The 24,506-nt window shown below is 40.4% G+C and overlaps 1 protein-coding gene across 1 annotated transcript in view; it reads left to right on the forward strand.

The window, feature by feature from the left end:
- The window catches only part of LOC113025860 (transmembrane protein 132C), a 184,811-nt gene extending 164,702 nt beyond the window's left edge, over positions 1–20,109 (forward strand). The window contains exons 7-10 of the mRNA XM_026174062.1: positions 954–1,162; positions 5,897–6,206; positions 16,031–16,222; positions 16,824–20,109. Of these exons, the coding sequence (XP_026029847.1) occupies positions 954–1,162; positions 5,897–6,206; positions 16,031–16,222; positions 16,824–17,906 (1,794 nt within the window). The 3' untranslated portion in view covers positions 17,907–20,109. The remainder of the gene's footprint in view (positions 1–953; positions 1,163–5,896; positions 6,207–16,030; positions 16,223–16,823) is intronic.
- Positions 20,110–24,506: the final 4,397 nt, after the last annotated feature.

A 24,506-nucleotide genomic window follows, 5' to 3' on the forward strand; every position in this document is an offset into this window, starting at 1 on the left:
TTAGAGTTGCACAGACAGATGGATGGACAGATGGGCAACATGAAAACATTATGTCTAATTATGCTTTATTATTTATTCCTATTTTATTTTATTATTTTTTGTTGTTGTTGTTTTTTGGCAGTGAGATTGTTCTTGAGTACTTTGCAATCTTTAAGTCATGTAAATTGTTTTGGCAATGGCAAACTCAATGTGCTTAACACAGAAGAACATAAAAACCTGTGTAGGTTTACAATGCCAAAGGCAGTGAAAACATGTGCTGAGTGTAGGCCTGTGTTAATAAAAAGGTTTCTAGTCTGTTTTTAATGTATGCACAGATGTAATTGATTTCAGGTCAGCAGGCAGCTTGTTCCGAAGAACAGGACAGCAATAACTGAAAGCACCTTCATCTGTCATGATCCTGGGTCTGCTGACCCAGCGTTTTGTGTTTAGTTTATGTAGCCTTCAGGTTTCCTAAGTTCATCGTTTTCATGCCTAGGTGTTTCTAGTTATTTTCCCCTTGTGTTTCCACCATGTTAAGTCTCCCCTGCTTTTCATGTATTTCATGTCTGTGGCTTATGTTGTCAAGTTCAGGTTGTCATGTCTATGTCTCACTCTGTTGTGAAGAGGTCTGGCGTTTCTGTGTTCATCGTGTTCAGTTTTACTCTCCCACAGTGACGTCATTATGTTCATGTGTGCCAGCTGTTTCCCCAGGTGTTGCCACTTCCCTCATTATCTTCCTGTGTCCATTTAGTCTGTGTGTTTTGTTTATCCACACTACGTTTTGGTCTGCGTTTGAGTCCTCCTCTGCAACACATACGGTCTGCCCCAGCCAGACCGTGACATCATCACGCTTAGATCTAATTATAGGAACCGTTTAAAGATCTGCCCTGATGACTTGAGAGATCTGACTGAACTGTAGATAGTGTGTTTGCATCTTATCTTCCTCTCACAGCAATTTTTCCTTTATTCTTTAGGTGTCAGAGCGCTGTGACTATGTGTATGTCAATGGAAAGGAGACAAGAGGAAAAAACAGGGTGATGCTTAACTTCACCTATAGTTTTCTGAATGCACAACTCGAGATGAGCGTATGGATGCCCCGCCTGCCCTTGCTAATTGATGTGGCTGACCCTGAGCTCAGTCAGATTAAGGGTTGGAAGGTCCCTGTTAGTATGGGCAATAGGAGGTAAGTCATGACTGTCTGTTGTGTCTATGTTGTTGCATGTTGTAATAAAAAAAAAAACACATCATCACTTTCATCACTTCAGAAACTGACTCCGATGGGCCGAGGGGGCTTTATCCCACATCTGTATATCACAAGAAAAGTTGGCAACTTAAAAAAATCACAAGAATCAAAAATCTAAATTTCTCTGTGTAGGTCATAAACCTGAGAAGTTCTTAACAATCCCTTTATGACAATCATATTTTTCATTTGGTTAAAAAAATAAAAAAATAAAAATGGAGACCACGTGAAATTGGCTCAGTAATGATGGTGCAGACATATGAAGCATAATGCAAGTGCAGCTGCATAATAAGTGTCTAATAATTCACTGGATTGGTCTACAGGGGGAAAAAAAGTACTTATACTGAATAAGGAATGACTAATAATTTTGAGCATTACAGAGCTTGAGCATATTCCTGAGGGTTTAAAGAGATATATAGTGTACAATGATCTGTGCAGTGCAGCGTGAGTTGTACAAGATGATCCTAATAAAAATATTTAAATTAATGATCTTTCTGCTAATATGATTTCTGCTGATTAAAATAGAACTAACCCTTTTCAATATCAAAGATCAGTGAAGCACAGTGACTAATTTACATTTAATAATAGCTTTTATAATTATGATTTACTGTGATCATATTTATAGTGACTATGTTGAAGAAACAATAGAGCACTGTTGTGTTTATAAAGTGAACAAGATTTAGATTGTTCCCTGCGCCCCAGTGTTTACCATCTTTGTCTTTGAGCCAAGATATACATTCATGAATTATACTGTGGAATGAAAGCAGCGGTTACATGAGCTAGCAGATGACATATACGTCATGATTTGTTGCAGTGAGTAATGAGTGATAGAATCAGTCGTCACAGTTAGAGCCCCAGTTTGCTGTGAAACTCAATGTGCTTAACACAGAAGAACTTACCTTACCTATTCTGATGCTTTCAGGAGATTATATGGATATCGGTATTGTCACCTTGGATGGAAGGGTCAGCCCAAATCCGTCTGTGTGGTTTGATATGATGTAGGTCATATGGCATGGCTTTCATAGGCACCAACTCAACCATCAGGACACTCATGGTGTTGGCCCAACTTCTTATGAAGACAGTTTTTTAAAATTTGTACTTTTTTCAGTAATAGTGACGCTGCTTTCAAAATGGCCATGTTTACTATTTTTGAACTGGAAAACATGTTATGTAGTATGTAATGATGAAATATGTCAAAATAATGTCATTCATTATTGCAACAGGGGTAGTTACGGTGTATATATCATGTGTACAAACACTTTTTAATTTATATTTATGTTTTTTTTTGTTTGTTTTTTTTGTTTTGTTTTTTGCCTGTCCCATTTGGTTCTTTAGCCGTCAGAATTGTTGTCTGAAGACCAACAAGGATACCCAATGGATTTATTTTGCCAAATGGATCATCGTGGCATTGCCGTATTGGTCCATTTGATCGACCTTTGTTTTTATTATTTATTTTATTTTCAGTTGTTACAGACGGGACAGACATGAGTGAGGGATAGGAAAGGGAGAAAGAAAGAGGAAGGAAAAGAAAAACAGAAGGGAAGAGGGACAGTGAGAAAGGGGGAAAAAATAATAATAAAATCTCCTGGATCACCTGTTGAGAGAGAAAGAATAGAAAACGAGCAAAAAAAAACCAAAGCAACATACTAAACACAACATCATCGCATTAATCTAGCTAAGTGTAAACAGCAGTAAATACTAAATATTCAATGTTGTTGTGCAGCACGCAGGACCGACAGTGCACAATGTGCTTTGAAGTAGCAGCCAAGAAAGGTGTAATTTAAGTCTACGAACAGTGAACACCCGTGTGCACACCTGTGTGGATCAGCGCGCTTGTATTCAAATGGTTTCCACATGTAATGGTCTGCAAGAGGATGTAGAGAGCCATAGCCCGGTCCCCCAGGGCATGAAGCAGGCATGGAGGAGATCCAGGCCCCAGACATCCAGAGGCCCCAGAGTGCGAGAGCCCAAGGAGGACCACCGGAGGGGCATCTGTGCCACCCTCATGAGAAGGGCTGAGGATCCCCAGACAAGGCGTCACCCAGTAGCCACCGAGCAGAAACTAGAGGGGGCTGCACCGGCGTGCCCGCCGGCTCTGCCGGCAGCCAGCTGTGCCAGAGTGAACCAAGCTGCAGGCCCAGAGGCCGGAGGCCTGAGGGCCACCCGCACCCCGGAGGAGGCCTGACCGAGCAACAGGCGCCAGGCCCCGCCAAGTAGCCACCGGGAGTGAGCTGGTACATACCTGAGCGCCCAGCCCCGGACACCAAGAACCACCAATGCACCGACCCCTGAGGGCATCAGTCACCGGCAGGGAGTGTGGTGAGGGGAGATAGGCCTTGGAGGGCTATATTTATGTTTTCAATTAAAGAAAGCACTGTAAATGCTAACTAAGGAGTCTTAGAGAGTATTTCAACTCAGAAATACCTCACATTTCCTCACGTTAGCGTACCACCCACAGGGTGGCACTCTAACACAAATGCCCCCTGCTACCTAAGCAAGATCACATCAATCATTTCTTTCAAGCGCATCACTGTGTGAAGAACGTGTGTTATGTGTACTTTAACAGGGGTGGCACTGGTTTATTAATGCTTTCATGGGTCAGTGTGCTTATGTGTACATTGACAAAAGTGCTATGGCTGACCTCTCACTTCCTGCAACAAACATGTCCTGACCTCCTGTTTCTGATGCCAGCAAATAGTGTCACCTTGGTTTAAAGTGCCGTCCTTTTGCTGATGTGGAATAAGAACCTGGGAGGGGATGGGGAAGGCAGGTTATAACTAAGCCAAGCCATTGGGCCACATCATGTTAACCTGTCAGCCCGTTTTCCTGCCAGACCGGCCATACCTCATTAAACCTAATGGGAACTGTCACTGTCACTCCACCCCTGGCCACCTGACCGGTAAAAAGAGGCTGGCAGAGCTTGAAAGAAAAAGACAATATGAGGTGAGAGCAAGGAGAAGAGGGAGAGAAAAGCAGGGGAAGAAAGTTGGAAAAATAGATTACAAGGAAGTCCAATAACAAGTTTATGTTGAGAATATAGAATGAGGCAGACACACAGTGTGAGAGCGATGATGATGGCATAGCACAGGACGAAAAAAGAGAGAAGAAAAACAGATTTATAGGCGAGTGATATATACTAATGGAATATAAAGTGGAGATGGATGAGAATAATGTGTGTGTCTTGTGCCTTAACAGGAATGGTAAGACATACCAATAAGAAAATACAGCACAGACAGGCCAGTGGGATATTTACAGTATTTTAGAAATGTACATTTTTATTATTACAACAGCATTTCCAGTTGGTGTGTAAAAAAAAATCCTTTGCAAATGATTTAAACACTGCAATTAATTCAGAAAACAGAAGACAACAAGTAGCACAAAGGCACAAAGTTCAAATAGGGGCATGTTTACCACTGTGTTGCATTGCATTTTTTAAAATACTGTAAGCATTTGGGTCCATTTTTGTTTCATATGTGATAAAAATTCAAGAGAGCTCATATTTCTCATTCTACTTATTATAAATGGGTGACAGGTATAGACAGCAGGCAAGTTTAATATCCAAACACTTTTAATTAAGGTTGGTGTAATAACAGCAGAATGTGATTTGCCATTGACCTGCTTAAATTAGCAAGGCCTTTACTGAAAAAAGATCCTCTGAATGACAGGAAATGTTGCTCCAAATGTGCAGGTTACTCATGGCATGTGAACTGATGCATGCTGGTACCATAAGGGATGCTTGACTTGTGTGTTGATAACAGGTAAGCGGTCCCTCTTGTCTTTAGCCCTGAATGGCGAAAAAAGAATTTCAGGAAATGAAAATCTTTGATCCAAAAAATTGGCCGTTAGCAAACTAGGCAAGGAGGAGCTTCAGCTCTCTGCTAAACCTTTTTTCTTTAAGACTCAACCTCTTTTATAGGCCAAACAATACTGATTAAGGCAATTATTTGTGAGGTCTGGCAAGTATTGCAAATACTTGTCACTCTGAACATTTCTGGTGTTTGTATTTTACTGCCATCTTGGGTCTGGGCTAGGTGTGCACCTATTAGCACGCAAATAAAAACGGATTTCTGTAGTTGCTACCATTAAAGGATTATTTCTCCTTCATTCTTTTCCACCATGTTCAGATTTATCTGTGGGGGGTTGGTTGGCTTCTTTTTTTAGATAAATAAAAATAAAGGGCTGTATAAGCTCCACTTAAATAGGAGCAAGAGTGTAGAACAAATGCTTTACAAATATCCAGCTGTGAGTTTAAAAACATTGATTTTTTTTAGGAAACATTTTCTGAGATGCCAAAATTGCAGAGTGTTTTCTGTGAGCCAAATAAATAGCAGGTACACAGAAAAATATCAGTTGCTCTTTTAAAGAAAATGAGAACGCAAGCCGGGTGGCAGTTTCTCTCTGCAAGCTGTTTTTAAGGGATTTTTGAAAATAATGGGAGGCTATTACTTTTGGAAAGTCAGGCGAACTTGCAGCAAAGCACACAGCAGATGATTTGACAGCAGTAAATACTTTACATCAGAGAGTTTCTACTTCATGGACACTAATGGTGACACAGAGTCCACAGAGAGCTCTCAGCGCTTTTTACCTCAAACACAGTCTGACATGGGTTTATGATATCCCTGCTCTTCAGGCTTGCCAGCAGTTGATCAGTGTTTTCCTCTTTTCATTCTTCATTAGGTACGAGAGGGTCACAGATGATAAGGATAGTGTCGATCCAGTAGAGGGGAGGACAGAGACTGCTTGTGTTGCCCAGTACCAAAGCACCACTCTGCGCATCCTCACCCACTTTGTGGCTGACATCAGTGAAAGTAGAGGAGCCATGGAGGAAGATGTACTGGGCCAGCAGACCTTCCTGCTGGGCACTGACTGGCAGGTGGATGTGACACAGTTGGTGAAGGAGTCTCTGAGGGTGGAGGACCCAAAGGTTGCCCAGCTTTTGGATGACCAAGTCGTAATCGGGCTGAGCACTGGAAACACCAAACTACAGGTTGTATTTATGTATAATTTATCACAGTTTCTAAAGCAGAAGTTGTACTGCATGTCTCTGCAGTGTGGCTGTCAGGATTGTTTTGCCATGACTGATCAGTGGGGATTTACACGTTCATCTCATAGACCTAAATTGTAACTGTCACGGAAGCTGCAGTAACTAATGCTTGAATCAGCCATCGCAATACAGTCTTTGTTGTTACTAAGGAAACATGCAGCTTTACTCGATTAAATGACCTGACTGGCTTGGTTGTTTTGGCAGCCAAACAAAAGGTCACAAGTGAGCACAATATCAGACGTATTTGAACTGATAAACTGACATAGACGCAGCAGTAAAGTAACCTGGCAAGTGGATTAGGAAAATTACAATGAGAAGTCTAAAAGCAATAAAGCAAATCCATTCATCTAGACTCTTTTAATGCAAAGTATTTTGATTAGGTTGACATTGAAGTATTAGAAATGTATGAATTAAGCAAAGCACAAGCACGATGGACCAAAAGAACTGAATAGAAAAAGTCGGACCACTGTTGACTCTGGTCTTATCCGTCTTATTGTCACAGTCAATATTACCCAACAGGGTTTCAAGTTTTTTCAAGCTGAAAAGCTCCAAACTGTGCTCAGCCGCTTTGCTTTGTCAATGCGGAGCAGAATGTGGCTTTCTAGTTTGTTTATAAATGCAGGGACAGGACACACATAGAAAGCATAACTTTAATTCTCCACTAAAGATACCATTAGTCTACTACATTTTTTAAAAAGTTAATGGTCATCTGCTCCAATATTAATGTTCAAAATGTTATTTGAACTTGTAAGCCACAGATAAATAATCATCATATTATCACATTTAAGAGGCTAAGTTATCCAATTTGGGGTCATGATAGATATAAAGATAGATGGATAGAAAGTAAGACAGACAGACATAAAAGGTTAACAATAAGCTGATGAACATATGGTGAAGCAGTTATGGACTGAAAGAGTCTGTGCAGAGTATGGTAGAATGTTTTTTTAGTCTAAACGGAGTAAGATATAAAAACAACTATATTGATTGCAGCATGGAACAAACACTTAAGCCTATCATGAGTTGACAAAGAAACATGCCTTCATGGCACGTCTTGTAAAAGCTTGCACCTGTGCAGCCTCTCATTCTGTGACCCTTTCACCGTGTATCTCAGAATACTATTTATCCAATAATCCAATAAGGCGTTTCTCAGTATAGCACATGTTCTCACACACTAAATGAACATCAGTTGTTGAAGCAGTCGAATGGCGTTGTGAAACCTTCCATTTTCTTTTTAAATTCAAGGATATGTTCAATCAGCTATACTACAGTATTACTCTAAATCCACATGGGTTACTATTGTGCCACCACAACAGATCCGACCTTATTTATTTCACTTGTTAGTATCGTGGCTGCTAGTAGTATGTGACTGTGTGAGACAAGAACAAGTGCTTCTTTCACCGCTGGTCACAGGAAACTTTAAATTACAGATAAAGCGATATACAGTGGGGCAAAAAAGTATTTAGTCAGCCACCGATTGTGCAAGTTCCCCCACCTAAAATGATGACAGAGGTCAGTAATTTGCACCAGAGGTACACTTCAACTGTGAGAGACAGAATGTGAAAAAAAAATCCATGAATCCACATGGTAGGATTTGTAAAGAATTTATTCGTAAATCAGGGTGGAAAATAAGTATTTGGTCAATAACAAAAATACAACTCAAAACTTTGTAACATAACCTTTGTTGGCAATAACAGAGGTCAAACGTTTACTATAGGTCTTTACCAGGTTTGCACACACAGTAGCTGGTATTTTGGCCCATTCCTCCATGCAGATCTTCTCGAGAGCAGTGATGTTTTGGGGCTGTCGCCGAGCAACACGGACTTTCAACTCCCGCCACAGATTTTCTATGGGGTTGAGGTCTGGAGACTGGCTAGGCCACTCCAGGACTTTCAAATGCTTCTTACGGAGCCACTCCTTTGTTGCCCGGGCGGTGTGTTTTGGATCATTGTCATGTTGGAAGACCCAGCCTCGTTTCATCTTCAAAGTTCTCACTGATGGAAGGAGGTTTTGGCTCAAAATCTCACGATACATGGCCCCATTCATTCTGTCCTTAACACGGATCAGTCGTCCTGTCCCCTTGGCAGAAAAACAGCCCCATAGCATGATGTTTCCACCCCCATGCTTCACAGTAGGTATGGTGTTCTTGGGATGCAACTCAGTATTCTTCGTCCTCCAAACACGACGAGTTGAGTTTATACCAAAAAGTTCTACTTTGGTTCCATCTGACCACATGACATTCTCCCAATCCTCTGCTGTATCATCCATGTGCTCTCTGGCAAACTTCAGACGGGCCTGGACATGCACTGGCTTCAGCAGCGGAACACGTCTGGCACTGCGGGATTTGATTCCCTGCCGTTGTAGTGTGTTACTGATGGTGACCTTTGTTACTTTGGTCCCAGCTCTCTGCAGGTCATTCACCAGGTCCCCCCGTGTGGTTCTGGGATCTTTGCTCACCGTTCTCATGATCATTTTGACCCCACGGGATGAGATCTTGCGTGGAGCCCCAGATCGAGGGAGATTATCAGTGGTCTTGTATGTCTTCCATTTTCTGATGATTGCTCCCACAGTTGATTTTTTCACACCAAGCTGCTTGCCTATTGTAGATTCACTCTTCCCAGTCTGGTGCAGGTCTACAATACTTTTCCTGGTGTCCTTCGAAAGCTCTTTGGTCTTGGCCATGGCGGAGTTTGGAGTCTGACTGTTTGAGGCTGTGGACAGGTGTCTTTTATACAGATGATGAGTTCAAACAGGTGCCATTCATACAGGTAATGAGTGGGGGACAGAAAAGCTTCTTACAGAAGACGTTACAGGTCTGTGAGAGCCAGAGATTTTCCTTGTTCGAGGTGACCAAATACTTATTTTCCACCCTAATTTACGAATAAATTCTTTACAAATCCTACCATGTGAATTCATTGGGTTTTTTTTACCTCTGGTGCAAATTACTGACCTCCGTCATCATTTTAAGTGGGGGAACTTGCACAATCGGTGGCTGACTAAATACTTTTTTGCCCCACTGTATGAAAGAAGCTTGTGTTAATTAAATCAAAATGCAGAGAAAGTTTAAATAGTCTGCAGCTATCCAGCTGTCCATTTTAAGTCAACGTTGTTGCCTGTGTGCTATCAGCTTATGTATTTTTAGTGTAGTGCTTGGCATGCCATGCTGGTCAGGTCAAAGTTTATGGGCTTCATCGAGTGAAATCATGTTAAAGCTTAGTGTAGTAGGTGGACAAATGACAGAATCAGCTCCATAAGCCCAACAGTCAGCCTAATGATGTCATGGTCCTGGGTCGTGCGACCCAGTGTTTTGAGTTTTAGTCTATTTTGATGTTTATTGTTTGTTTAGGTTCATTAAGTTTTTCTAGCTCATTTGTTATTGTATTACCCTTGTGTTAAGTCTCCCTTGCCCTTCATGTGTTTATGTCTGTGTGTCTTATATTGTCAAGTTCATGTTATCGTTTCTGTCATCTTCCCCTGTAGTCGGTCTCCCTGGTTCGTGTGCCTACCCGTTATGTGTCATGTCTGTGTGGCTCTTGTTGTCTAGTTCGTTTCATATCTATGTCTCCGTGTTTCCTGTTTTATTTTGAAAGAGTCTGTTCTTTGTTCACTGCATTTAGTTTACTCTCCGCTGTGTTGTCATTATGTTTCATTCTGGTCAGCTGTGTCCCCATGTGTCTCCACTTCCCCTGATCACCTCATGTGTGTATTTAGTCCTCAGCCTTGCTGTGTTCAGTGTTGCGTCGTCTGTGTTCTCAACCACCATGTTTGCATTCATAGTTTTCTGTGGGATCATAGTACCAGTTTCCCAGTTTAGTTATAGTTTAGTTTCGTCACTGTGCTTTTGCCTTGTTTGACCCCCATGTCATCAGCCAAAATAAAGGCTCGCTTTTCGTTTGAACTCAGTTTCGTGTCTTCGCCCATGTCTGCACCTGAGTCCTCCACACACTCTCCACTCGGTCTGCCACTGTGGATCGTGACAAATGAACTACTGGTGGTGGTATTCAAGCCTTTTTATGTTTTATTTTCTCTTAAAATCAGCACAACCTATTTCAGCATCATGCTTTCTATGACTTGTGCTTCTCATTATAGGTCCATAATTTGTTGGACAAAGAAACAATTTTTCTCATTTTATCACAGTGGATTTTAAATCAAAAAATCAATTGAAGTGCACTTCCAGCTTTAATTCAAGGTTTTTTTCCTGTGGAGATATTCTTATCCATGGTCTCCCATTTTCAGGGGCTCAACATTAATCGGACATACAAACATAATTTCAAAATATGAGGATTATTTTTAAGACTTGGATCAAAGTCCTTTGTAGTCAATGACTGTCTGAAGTGTAGAACTCATGGACATCACCAAATACTGTTTACTCCCTTGAAATTTTCTGCTAAGTCTTTACTGCAGCCACTTTCACTTCTCTCTCTCAGCCTTCAGTTTTGTCTTCAGTAACAAAAAAACATTTTATATCTTTGCCTTGACTAACCCTTGGGTTGCATTTGGCTGAACCGTAGAAGATTATAATGTTGTACATTTCAGAAAATCTCATTCTACATCTATCAGCAGTCACATCAATGCTATTGAGTCTTACATGTCCATCCCATAACATTGTCTCCGCCGTGTTAGACAGGTAATGAGGTATACTACAGTTGCTCTTTTCCTTTTCCGTACTTTTTCCTTCCTTCACATTATTCTGGCACAAGTTAATTTTCATTTCATTGTGTTTTGTTGGGAAACCGGTGGTTTGCACCTTACTCTGGATTTCCATTTATTAAGGTTTCTCTTGATTGCAGACATTGCAAATGAATTCCTACCTCCTCTCAAGTGTTCTTCACTTGGTTAGACTTGGTTAGATCTCATGAAGTTGCTTTTCTTAACCATGGAAATAAGTCTGTTGTAAATAATAACTTCGTTGTCTTCTGTAGTCTTTGAGGCCTTTTGGTGTTTATAAGCTAGTCAGTGCATTCCTTCTTTTCAATAATGTATTAAATTGTTCTGTTGGACACTAAAGTTTTTTTGCTAAACTTCTGATTTATTTATTTTATGTTTTTTTTTTTTCCAACCTAGTAACAACCTCCCCTACTTGCACTCACATCTGTTAGGCTTTCATATTTAAAATTACATTGCAAAGCAATTAAATACAAATTCAACATTTTGAGTCAACTTTAGATATGCCTAATTAATTTGTCACATCTCACCTGACCATGAAACCGCTTTTCAGTCAACCGTCCTATCCGGTCGTTAAGTAATGACGTGACGAATCCTACTTCCGGGCCTAAAGTAGTCTGCGTTTAATATGGCTTTTGTGTTGTTAACATGTTTAATGTTATGTATTTTCTTCTATTTGATCTCAAAAAGCTCCTAAAACAGTCAGTGATCCCTGTTGACCTCCCTCAGCTTTTATTACCGCTAATCATTTATTTAAGCTCAGTTTTAAAACCTTAGCATGTAACTACAGCCCAGCCCATGCAGCAGTATATGAATGACTAACCTCGTATTGTGGATGGATTATCTCAGTTATTCTCCTGGCTGAAGTTTGGTCCTTTTACAGCATCCTGCCATGCGATTACATTTGTTCCTGACCACCGAGAAGACTCACGTTAACTTTTATCGAGTGGAAAAAAAAGTTAGCTTGTTTATATTATGCTAACATAGCTGTGTCGCTAGCGGTCACGTAGCACATCATTATATACCAGCTAGCCAAACTTCAGTAACCCTACAAACGTCACTGCTGTTTAGTTTTCTGTCTTCATTTATGTTGGAAGTGATAACAGAGCTGTACGTTTTAATTTGTTTCCAAAACCCCGCAGTCAGGACATGCTATATTGTATTTAGATAGAAGCTAGCGAGCTAACTTCCTGCTAACTTCTAACTCCGTTAAATGTCATAAATTCCATTTTCATGGATGCCTGGATGTTAATCTCAATTGTTACACCTGGTAGAGCAGAACGCTGATCATTTTATTAAAGATGAAAGACTTTAGACAGTTTTTCAACTCTCAGTAATGCCATAGTGATCGTTTGATATATGGACCTGCAGCGGAGTTTAGGTCCAGACACGGCTAGTGACGTCAGACTTAACGACCGGATTAATTCTGAGCTTCCAAAAATGGGGAACTGTGTATATTGTATGTGCATGTGTGTAATTCCTAAAGTGTTAATGGAAAAGTTTTGTGAAACCCTTTGAATTGAAACTAAAAGTCTGCACTACAAATTGATTGTTTGATTTAAAATACACTGTGGCAGTGTACAGAGGCAGAACTGCAATTTTTGGTTTGTTATATTGGTTCATTCCCAACATCTTAAATGCAATTTTAAAAATAGTATTTATACAGGTGGACATATTGTAGTATTACACTAATAACCCGCAAGTGTAGCTTATTAGAGGAATGTGCAAGAGGAACATATACTCATTATTTTCAAACATTTTGTCTTTTTTGTTCTTCTACTGTTGATTTTATTCAGATATGTAAAAAGAAGATTGAAAAGCAAAGTTGCAATGGTTTTTTTTTTCTTTTCTTCGTAAATACACGAGCCATGGACCCTGAATAGGATAAGTAGTTACTCATAAATGGAAGCCCATTAAAAAATATACCCAAGGTCTTGTTAGACCTAGAAAGTAGCATTTACAGTTTTACATCTGACAGTTGTGTAGATTGTTAAATCAGCCAATAGTCTAAATTAATTTAGGCCCATTCCACATAATAAAGTGCTGTGAGTATAACCTTTTATCTTTTCCAGTGCTACCATATGATAGAGTGGTAATACAGTTTCATTTAGATTCAGCTTTGAAGTATTATAATGGAAAACTTTGATTATGTGTAACTAAAGGCAAAGATTTCAAAAGGTCATTGATTCTAGAAGATTCTATATCAGGTAGGGAATTGGAAATGTGATCGCCGATATACACTATGCTGCAAGTTTGATAGTGTGGCAAAAGAAAGTAACAAATCCATTTAAGCACTGCCTTTCTCACATGTTATGGATAGAGTGCTTACATGCAAAACACATTAAGCTATTAACCTTTGCAAATGTGTTAGTTTGTAAGTCTGAGACTCATTGTGTGAGCCTCAGTAGATTTTATATATTAGTATCGGTTGCACCAGACTAGTTCCAGGTGCACATGGGATTTCAGGTTCATACAAGACAAGGCAGCTCTGACAGCTGTGAATAGATAGTGGTAAACCTGAAAGGAGTACTTAATTGCTCTCTCGAGAAAGAATGAAGGAATCTGTAAACTCTAGAGCCAGAATAAGGAAGGGACTTGACATCTCTGGAAGTCTTCTGGGAGACTCTCACGAATATGGATGTAGGCCAAAAGCAGTGTTTGCGGTTTCTCTAATGGTGTGAAGCAGAGACAGAACATTTCTAAAAAATGGACAAAGGAGACTGATGAAGGGGTTAGAAGAAGGGATCTGACTTCCATCACAGAACTGGGGGAAAGAATCTTGACATCCCAAGATGAGAGCAGTACAAAGTGTGGGCATTGTTAGTATGGAGTTGGGGTTTGGTGGAGAGGAGTATTGTTCCTTTTTGAGCGATGCTAAAATCACTTCTGACATCGTGTGGACAGCTCTATAGTAGGTTTATAGATTATACCTTTAGAGGAGAATGATACAGGTCATTCTTATCCTTCTCCAAAATGGACTTCTTCTTAACTTCTCAAACTTTGCCTTATATACCAATTTCCTTGCTTCTATTTTAATATCTTAAGTTCCTAGTAAGTATGCGTCATCTGCAAATCCGTTTTTATTTAATTTTATCGTAAAGTGGAATAAAATAGATCTAAGCATCCAATGTTGGAGGAAAAGAAAAGATAATGATGGTGGATTTACTTGAAGAATAAACGGCTGCTGCAAACTCTAAAATAATATAACAAACCAGCAGCTGTATTTTTTTTTGCTCATTTTGCTTTCCTTTTTGTCTGTAAAAAAAGAAAAACCCAGATTTCACATCAATTAATGTGTATCTTTATTTTTATTATTCTTTATTTTTGAAAATATTCAACAATCTTCATATTTACCAGCTGTCTGGTTCTTTAATGTTTGCTTTTACATCAAAGATCAGGTTGATGCCTGTTTTGAGACCATGCTCATTTATGCTGTTTAACATTCAGATATCAGTTTCATTGTGTGACTAGCAATGCAAAGAAAAAATGCAAAGAGCTAAACCAAAGAGAAGAAAACATGGAATTGGTCTGTACAAATGAGGCAGTGATCTGTGCTGACAGTTCATTATGGCTGGTAAATGCAGCCATGTGGGGGCGGCAGGAGGAGAGACGGGAGCCCTAATTGGAGCGGATGGGAGGGATTCTCATATCATAACAATATCACAACTATTTACATGCTTACACCTCTGGCAACTCAGAGACTTAGAGAGTGTGCTATTAGGGAGGAGATCGTTTTTGCCATGTGAGTTCAGGAGCACTTCATGTGTTAGTATGTGCCTGTTTTTATAATCACAGAATATAAAATCATAAAATACGAAAGTTTAGGTTAAAGAATACAAAAGAATAGTATTTTCTTTCTCTACCAATCAAAAGCATACGTTTACTGCATTTTTTGTTCCAGGGCTGAAAAAGTATGATTTTTTTTGTGTGTTCAAGAAACTAAATCTGCTTTGACCACAATCATTCTTAAGTCATAATGGCTACGATGAAGCGCTTTTAGACCGTAGGAAGTTCTTATAATTGTGGAAGGAAGAGCCGCCTTTCTTCGTGCTTGCACTGCAGGATCTAAGAAACATCAAAGGCCTTAGAAGTCAGTTCTCAGGGCTTTTTCTGAGCTCCTAGCTCCCAGTACGTATTCTCCTGGCACACCAGGGACCTTTGATTGACACAGCATCAGACTGACACCAGCTCTTGCTATGATAAAAAAAGAAAAAAAAAAACAAACATTGGTAAAACATTGGACTGACAGTGAAGCCAAGGCTTTAATAAGACTATGTTGTGGAGGAAATACATCCCAACTGTGACACATACCAAATGCCAGACGGCTGTTACATAATTTCAAATGTTCCTACTGGTGATGTGAATACAAACAGAAAAATAACCCTTGAAGTTATGTAGTTCTTGGGGCGCTACCCTTAGGGCATAGTTCTCAAAGTTTTGATGACTTAGTGCCAATTTAGGAAGCCAACGTATAGTTGAGGGCTTCACAGGGAAGATAAATCATTAAAACATTTTTTTCTTTTGGTGTTTATAATGTGTCTGTTCATAGGATGGTGTTTTATGTTTGTAACTGTGGTTTTTGCTCTAGTTTATACTTTCCTAAGCATTAGCAAGGTCAGTTTTTCTATTCCTTTAGTAAGAAGTCAATTATATTTATTTATTCCAAAGTCAGGAATGTTTAGTGTGAGCTGTGGCTACAGTTGAAATCAACGATAAAATCTCCCTTAGTTTTATACTACTGTTTTTTTCTAATACAAAACATGGACAAACAATGTCTTCCTGGCGACCAGGTTGTCACAAAATACTTTTATTCTGTGTCATTTGGGAGAGCAGTTTAAAACCATGCATTTTCAATATGTGGTGATTGCACATATATTGTACCGACTTAAATTTAATAACAGTTGGCGTACTCTGTAAATATGTATTCTGAGAAGGAACTACCTTTGCCAAAACTCCATTTAAATTCCAGGATTTAGCAGAAGGGCTGTGGGAAAAGACATCTGATCCTTTACGTTGACACCACTATAAACAACAAAATCCTAATGGACTACCATTAGTAACAAAGCAATAAGGGTTTTTTTTGTTTGTTTGTTTATGTGTTCCAGGTGCTGTCCCCTCTGACATCATCAGTCCTGGCTGAAAGGAGCATCAGAGTGGTGGATGATAAAGTGAGCGTGACAGAGCTAGGGGTGCAGTTGGTATCTGGATTAACTCTGTCCCTGCAGCTCAGCCCAGGCAGCAACAGGGCTATTGTTGCCACTGCAACAACACAGGAAGTTATTGAATCTCTCAAGCAGGTATGACTTCTATAATAATATATAATATAGGTAATATAGACATATAAACATTTTACATGGCAATTTGACTAATAACTGCTCATCCAACAGTAAGACTAGAGTGGACTTGTTGATGCAAAATTAGCATTTTTCTGTGAGTCTGATTTGGCTTCATATTTGGCTTTATGCTCAGCTCAGTCATAATAGCTTGCAAGTTTAGAAATGGATTAGGTTTATTACGAAGTCTATGGTATTCATTGTTGTTTAGAATTAATTCACTTTTCATATACAAAGCTTTCTCTTTGATTTGCATCTCTAACCATGGAACAGCTCTGTTATTCCTATAATTATAATTTCAAATGAAGGTAGGCTACAGTCTCTTTCCCTAGAAAGGATATTTAGCTTTCAGGAGAATAGTTTTGTATCCGTTCTATCCAATTGTTTCAATGAACCTTTGTTAACACTGACTTTTCTGTCCTCCATGTTCCTCTACTTTATTTTTTAGTGTCTGTTTTTAGTTTATGGTCCTTATGTATTAATAAGAATTGTGAAGAATATTATTTTTACTGTGTAACGTTGGGGGGTTTTTTTGTTTGTTTGTTTGTTTGTTTTGATTTCTTAGGAGTCCCTCATCAGTGCTTGGCTTCATTTCAGTGACGGATCCATGACTCCTCTAGATAACTACAACCCTGCCCATTTTACCCTGGCAGCCACCTCATTGGATGAACAGGTTGTGGTGGTGCAGCAAAGTCCAGCATGGAAGTGGCCTATCATTGTTGCCAAAGGAGAAGGTCAAGGTTTGCTTGTACGTGTTGAAATGAGCCCATCAGAAATGTGCCAGAAGGGAAAACGACATACTGTTTTAGCCACAGGAATGGCGAGCACACATGTAAGACTTGGTCAAACAGAGGAACAATTCAGACAGCCAGGTGGCCGACGTACACGCCCTGACCCTCCATATTATGGCGGATCTATCTCTGACATGGAAACTGGGTTAAATAACCGTGGAGCCACTACCATCAGGGGCCATGTTCCAGTAAGGCCAAGTGGGGGCCGTCTTTCAGCAGAAGTTGGAGCAAGGGCTCCAAATGAATTCTCTGAATATCCCGATCAGGCCGAGCTGCCCCGGAGCCGCAGCACCGATGAGGACTTGTTGACCTCCCGACGAGGCCTGACGGACTTGGAGATCGGTATGTATGCCCTGCTGGGAGTTTTCTGTCTGGCCATTTTGGTTTTTCTCATTAACTGCATCTCTTATGCATACAAGTACCGTAGCAAGCAGTTCTCCTTGGAGGCTCCAGAGGCAATGCCTCATGCACATGACTGGGTTTGGCTTGGCCAAGAGGAGGGGCTGTGTCTCCAACAACAGCAGCAGGACGAACTGGGCGGTACCCTAGAAGAAGGTAGTCAGCTATTAAATGGAGGCCTCCAGCGAGGTAATACTGGTGGAGCAGGATGTAGCTCAAGTGGGAGGGATCACAGGAATGAGTCACTTAACTCACCCACCACCAAGAGAAAGAGGGTGAAGTTCACCACTTTTTCAAGTGTCAAGTCGAGTAATGGGTGTCCTGCCCTCAGCCCCTTAGCACTAGTGCAGACCAGTGAGATAAAATGGGTATGTCCAGACATCGAGCTCGGAGACTCAAAGGATCTTAGGAACTACATGGAAAAGCTTAATGAGAACGCAATTAAGAACATTGCATAGGGGGTACTGGGTGTTTTCATTGAACTAAAGAGAAACTCACCTGAATGCCTTCAGACTAACAAGGGAAGGAGGGTTACGAAGGAGAGGTGAAGAAGAGACTGAAGCCGCTGTTAAACTGTACACCTTACCATAGCAAGAGGATGGTGCATTCAGCCTCTGTTTTTTCATGAAAGTACTCAGAAAAGGTCGAGCTATGGACTACAAAAAGATACCACAACACCACAGCATCAAGAAGAAAATGTGAAATTAGTATTGTTGCTTAAATTAAATGTATGTTCTTTGTTTCTAGTTTTCTTTCCTACGCACCATCTACACCGCTTTGTTTTGTTTTTTCAAATCGCCATGTTTTAATATCACGTTTGTTGTAATTTTTGCGACTTTCTGTTATTTTTCTAGAGGCTTCTTTCCCTGTCAGAAATTATTGAATCTAGGAGAGTAAGGTTAAAAGAAATTTTGTATTGTAAATAAAAGCAGAGTTTAATTTGGAAGGACTGTATGTATAGCAACATTTTTTAAAGTGATGTATGGTTTTGTTTTGCTTTAGTTTCTTTTCAGTTAGTTTTGTCTCCAGAAAGCAGATCCATGCATGATGTTATTTAAAAGGAGGCATGTGAGTCTGATCTGGTATGCAAACTGAAAATTTGTAGATAACTAATACCAGTACCCCTGGAGACATGTCATTCACTGTGGGTGAGTTTAGCTTTGAATTCAATATGTTGATGTTGGTTTAAGAGATTTATTGGGCCCTACATTTTCCCTCCTTATATTGGTTTATGTAACCTCCTGTTGCATAGTTCACATTAAACTGACTTTTTAGGATTCAAAAGGACAAATTTTGATTAAATCAGAATAGTCAATATAAATATACTGACACAACCAAAAGTATCAAAGACAATCACATTTAAAAAAAATAAAAAATAAAAAAAAATTCTTCATTATAATTTTCCCGTAAAACTTGTCCAGGTTTCAAGTTGTGTGGCCCAAATTAGGTGGACGTCAGAAAACACATTTACAGTGATTTTTCAAATTGCTGTATGACATTTTGAATCCTGTAAACTGTAGAAGAAAGCCCAAATCTGACCCTTTTGCTTTTTGTCATAAGCAGTATTAGTCAGTTCCAACATTTTCTACTGTATGTCTGTTTTAAAATTGGCTGGTGGACTAATTAAACCCTGAAGTTGACTCTTCCTTTTTTTTTTTGTGGCTGTGTGATTTATTGGCCTAGCCATTGTTTTCCAATCTCAGTCCATCAAATACTGCTCTCACGAATAACCACAGAGACAGTGGCTTCATCAGATATCAAAACGATGATTGGTGCAGCTTTTGGAGTTCTTCACATTTCTCTTCAAAAGGCAAAAGTAAAAGATGTTTTTTGTTTGTTTGTTTTTTTATTTGTTTCACAAGTGAATACTGTTAAGATAATATTATATATTGGCTTTACGCCGCACCGTGATTTGAAATAGACAAACCGAAAAAAATATAAACACAATAATATTTTTACCATCATAATGTCAGCCACGAGTTTTGATTCCATAATGTCTGTTTGTTTGCTTTGGAAGCATGGTCTTTGGAAGTAACCAAAGTTGGATGAGTTAGATGAGAGGAGAGGGTAGAGTGTGCCAAGTTAACAGCCAAAATTTGCAGAACTGGTCAGCCCTTTAAGCCCCAGGTAGGTTTTTTAATTTAAATTTTCATATTGAAATTTTTTAAAAATAAATCAGTGAGGAACAGTGTGAGCAAAACTGTGAGACCAGATGGCTCAAACGCACCACCTTATCATTATTACCAGTCAAAACCAGGGTTTTAAAAGCAATTTTTCTTTTCCCCAAGCAAAACTACAAATTTGAGACTAAATGCAGGCCCTATGCTATTGAGCAAGTGATACCCATGTTGTTGTACCTGTTTAAAAAATGTTCACCTCCAGTCAAAGTGTCAGACTTTGCGACCTTCATATCACTGTGCTGGATCAGTTTTTACCACAGAGAAACGATTAGCAAGCTGCATCCACAGACACTATGGGTTCATCACACAAATACTTCCTAATTAGTGCCTAGCAGCCTATAAATAAAATAATTGAATTTCACTTATCAAAGATGGAGTTCAGACTTCTTTGGATGGCATGCTAGTAGAATTACCCACACAGCAAGCTCTGTTATTTGTCATATCAAAAAACTCTGAAGGGCACCAACACCACAAATACAGTTAGAAGGTCCACTCCTGTGATTCCAATTAGAAGATATGGAGCCTGGCAGACAGCTGCTGGCTACAGCTGCTTGTGTTGGCATCCACCTGTCAGTCAAACATTTAAGCCTAAATAAAGTTCGCTCCATCCATCCATTTTCTTAAGCTCTTATATAGCTTAGGGCCACAGATGGGGCTGGAGCCCATCACAGCTTTCATGGGGCAAAATGCAGGGTATACCCTTGACAGGTCACCAGTCCATCACAGGACCAACACAGAGAGACAAATAACCACACGCTCTCACATCCACTCCTATGGCAAATTTAGACTCATTAATTAACCAACTCCATATGTCTTACGACTGTGAGAGGAAGCCAGAATACCAAAGGAAAGCCTATACAGCCAAGGAAAACCCATACAGCCAGGGAGAACACACAGAAAGATCAAAACCATCCAGGAGGGTTGAACCGTGAACCAAAGCAGCAGCACAGTGGGCTATTACCTTTAAAGACCAAAACGATTCTTTGTACAGGCAGTACACATCCTTTCTCTGCTATGATGCTGGGCATTTGAGTATGACATTAGGGCATTTGGGGATTTATTTGGTTTTGGAGCCAGCCTAAACTGACCATTCTTTACATGTAATAATACCCGTGGGCATAATTTGTGTATAACAATTTCCTGATGAAAAAGGTTATAGGCTAAGTGCATATGAGCCCCGAAACACTTGTAGCATACTCAGAAAATTGGTCTTTTTCCACAGGATCACAGACATGCTCCCCTTTCTAAAAGGGCAACATAATTAGGGATTACTTAGTTCAGTCTTATTACATGTTAATGTGGCATTTCCTATGCAATTTGTCTTGCCCACTTACTGTACCTACTCTGATATAATTTGCACCCTAATTAAAATAAACCCAGAGGACCTGTGCATATCAGGAAAGGATGTAAACATTTTCATTTATAGACCTCATGAATGATGTGCTTTTAGATTAATTCAATACATTGCAGCAGATGTACAAAATTGGGGGTATCATGCGCTTATTTTGCTTTTTTATATTTAGCACTTTCTGGTTCTTTTACCTATCTGTAGGTAAAACAGAGGAACAATTCAGTCAGTCAGAACAAAATCTGTCTACCACATCAGAGGATACTGTTATCACACTGGACCACAAACAGCCTGCACTGCCACACTTCTACCTGAACTTCCACTTCCATATTCGCTTTAGTCTGAGACTTATACTTCTGCCTTTGTCCTTTGTATGCTGAAGTGCCAGGTACTCTTCTTGCTGACACAGGAATCTCAGGGTCTCTACTCTAGCTAACTAAATAACTAGGAGCACCTGTCAGGTATAATGGAACAGAACCTTTTCACTATCACGAACCATCTCCACTGACATTCATTTTGCAGATACATCACTTGTTATCCCATTCCATTTTCCCCACCGTTGCTATGCCAACAATCCTCAACATGACCCTCTCTTCTTCCCTTCTCCTTACCATTTTGTTTCTTTGACATGTAGGCTGGCTAGCTGGTATAAGCAGTTGCACAGCTGAAAACTGCTCCAATACAAAGTCTGTAATATGAAGTAAGGTCTATGTTTGTCCATGCATGGCCTTGATTCCTATCCTAAATATATAAAATATTCCTGCTGACCAATCGTTTTGACTGCAAAAGGATTGACTATAACAAAGCAAGTCTATGATACGAGTCAACAGAAGCCGCAATGCTAAAATTGTCATGTTGAGTGGGTGTAATGTAGCCCATTACAGCTGAGGATGATGGGATTTGTATGATTAGGTTTAGGTATTTTGTAATAAAGTAAGTTGAAACTGATGGTAAAAAGTCAGTGGATCAGCAAATAAATAAACACTGAAAGGGGTCTGATAACTGTATGCATCCATTTTCATGATAATCTGTCCACCAGTTGTTTTATTTGAAACCCAAGATACCAAGTTCAGTGTGGCGTAAATTCAGGGTCTAACCATGAATGCCTACACTGAGATTTGCTGTAATCCATTGTCAAAGAGCAGCTGGTAACCCACTGGAAACATGAGCCTTTGCACACATATGAGTGCTGTCTTCCCTTTTTGGATGTGTGACAATCATTGTGTCAAGGTGGTGCAAGCGAGTAAGGGCATAAGTCACACAGGATTGGTCTGCAACCATGGTAAATGGTAAATGGCCTGTATTTATATAGCGCTTTACTAGTCCCTAAGGACCCCAAAGCGCTTTACATATCCAGTCATCCACCCATTCACGCACACATTCACACACTGGTGATGGCAAGCTACATTGTAGCCACAGCCACCCTGGGGCGCACTGACAGAGGCGAGGCTGCCGGACACTGGCGCCACCGGGCCCTCTGACCACCACCAGTAGGCAACGGGTGAAGTGTCTTGCCCAAGGACACAATGACCGAGACTGTCCAAGCCGGGGCTCGAACCGGCAACCTTCCGATTACAAGGCGAACTCCCAACTCTTGAGCCACGATCGCCCCGTCTAGCAACCAACAGGAAAAAACTTTTCCCCAACTGGTTGATGAGTAGTTGCTCGAGGTTCATGGTAGCTGCTGGGAAATCGGTTGCTAAAGCCTGAGTTACACAAGCCTAAAGACTAGTCAGATACATCACCAGACAACCACTGGCAAACCATTGTTTGCATGGTAGACAGCAAGTCATTACTCACAAACTATTAGCCAAAAAGTAGTAAAACTTGAAAGTGTTTTTCAAACTGGAAACAGAGAACGCTGCCTTCTACAGCGGGGCAAAAAAGTATTTAGTCAGCCACCGATTGTGCAAGTTCCCCCACCTAAAATAATGACAGAGGTCAGTAATTTGCACCAGAGGTACACTTCAACTGTGAGAGACAGAATGTGGAAAAAAAAAAAATCCATGAATCCACATGGTAGGATTTGTAAAGAATTTATTCGTAAATCAGGGTGGAAAATAAGTATTTGGTCAATAACAAAAATACAACTCAATACTTTGTAACATAACCTTTGTTGGCAATAACAGAGGTCAAACGTTTACTATAGGTCTTTACCAGGTTTGCACACACAGTAGCTGGTATTTTGGCCCATTCCTCCATGCAGATCTTCTCGAGAGCAGTGATGTTTTGGGGCTGTCGCCGAGCAACACGGACTTTCAACTCCCGCCACAGATTTTCTATGGGGTTGAGGTCTGGAGACTGGCTAGGCCACTCCAGGACTTTCAAATGCTTCTTACGGAGCCACTCCTTTGTTGCCCGGGCGGTGTGTTTTGGATCATTGTCATGTTGGAAGACCCAGCCTCGTTTCATCTTCAAAGTTCTCACTGATTGAAGGAGGTTTTGGCTCAAAATCTCACGATACATGGCCCCATTCATTCTGTCCTTAACACGGATCAGTCGTCCTGTCCCCTTGGCGAAAAACAGCCCCATAGCATGATGTTTCCACCCCCATGCTTCACAGTAGGTATGGTGTTCTTGGGATGCAACTCAGTATTCTTCTTCCTCCAAACACGACGAGTTGAGTTTATACCAAAAAGTTCTACTTTGGTTTCATCTGACCACATGACATTCTCCCAATCCTCTGCTGTATCATCCATGTGCTCTCTGGCAAACTTCAGACGGGCCTGGACATGCACTGGCTTCAGCAGCGGAACACGTCTGGCACTGCGGGATTTGATTCCCTGCCGTTGTAGTGTGTTACTGATGGTGACCTTTGTTACTTTGGTCCCAGCTCTCTGCAGGTCATTCACCAGGTCCCCCCGTGTGGTTCTGGGATCTTTGCTCACCGTTCTCATGATCATTTTGACCCCACGGGATGAGATCTTGCGTGGAGCCCCAGATCGAGGGAGATTATCAGTGGTCTTGTATGTCTTCCATTTTCTGATGATTGCTCCCACAGTTGATTTTTTCACACCAAGCTGCTTGCCTATTGTAGATTCACTCTTCCCAGTCTGGTGCAGGTCTACAATACTTTTCCTGGTGTCCTTCGAAAGCTCTTTGGTCTTGGCCATGGCAGCGTTTGGAGTCTGACTGTTTGAGGCTGTGGACAGGTGTCTTTTATACAGATGATGAGTTCAAACAGGTGCCATTCATACAGGTAACGAGTGGGGGACAGAAAAGCTTCTTACAGAAGACGTTACAGGTCTGTGAGAGCCAGAGATTTTCCTTGTTTGAGGTGACCAAATACTTATTTTCCACCCTAATTTACAAATAAATTCTTTACAAATCCTACCATGTGAATTCATGGATTTTTTTTCACATTCTGTCTCTCACAGTTGAAGTGTACCTCTGGTGCAAATTACTGACCTCTGTCATCATTTTAAGTGGGGGAACTTGCACAATCGGTGGCTGACTAAATACTTTTTTGCCCCACTGTAAGTTAAAAGGTGCATATTTAAAAACATGTTGGCTACAGAAAGAGGCCAACA

Source organism: Astatotilapia calliptera, chromosome 7 (assembly GCF_900246225.1).
Source record: "Astatotilapia calliptera chromosome 7, fAstCal1.2, whole genome shotgun sequence".
Classification (NCBI taxonomy): domain Eukaryota; kingdom Metazoa; phylum Chordata; class Actinopteri; order Cichliformes; family Cichlidae; genus Astatotilapia; species Astatotilapia calliptera.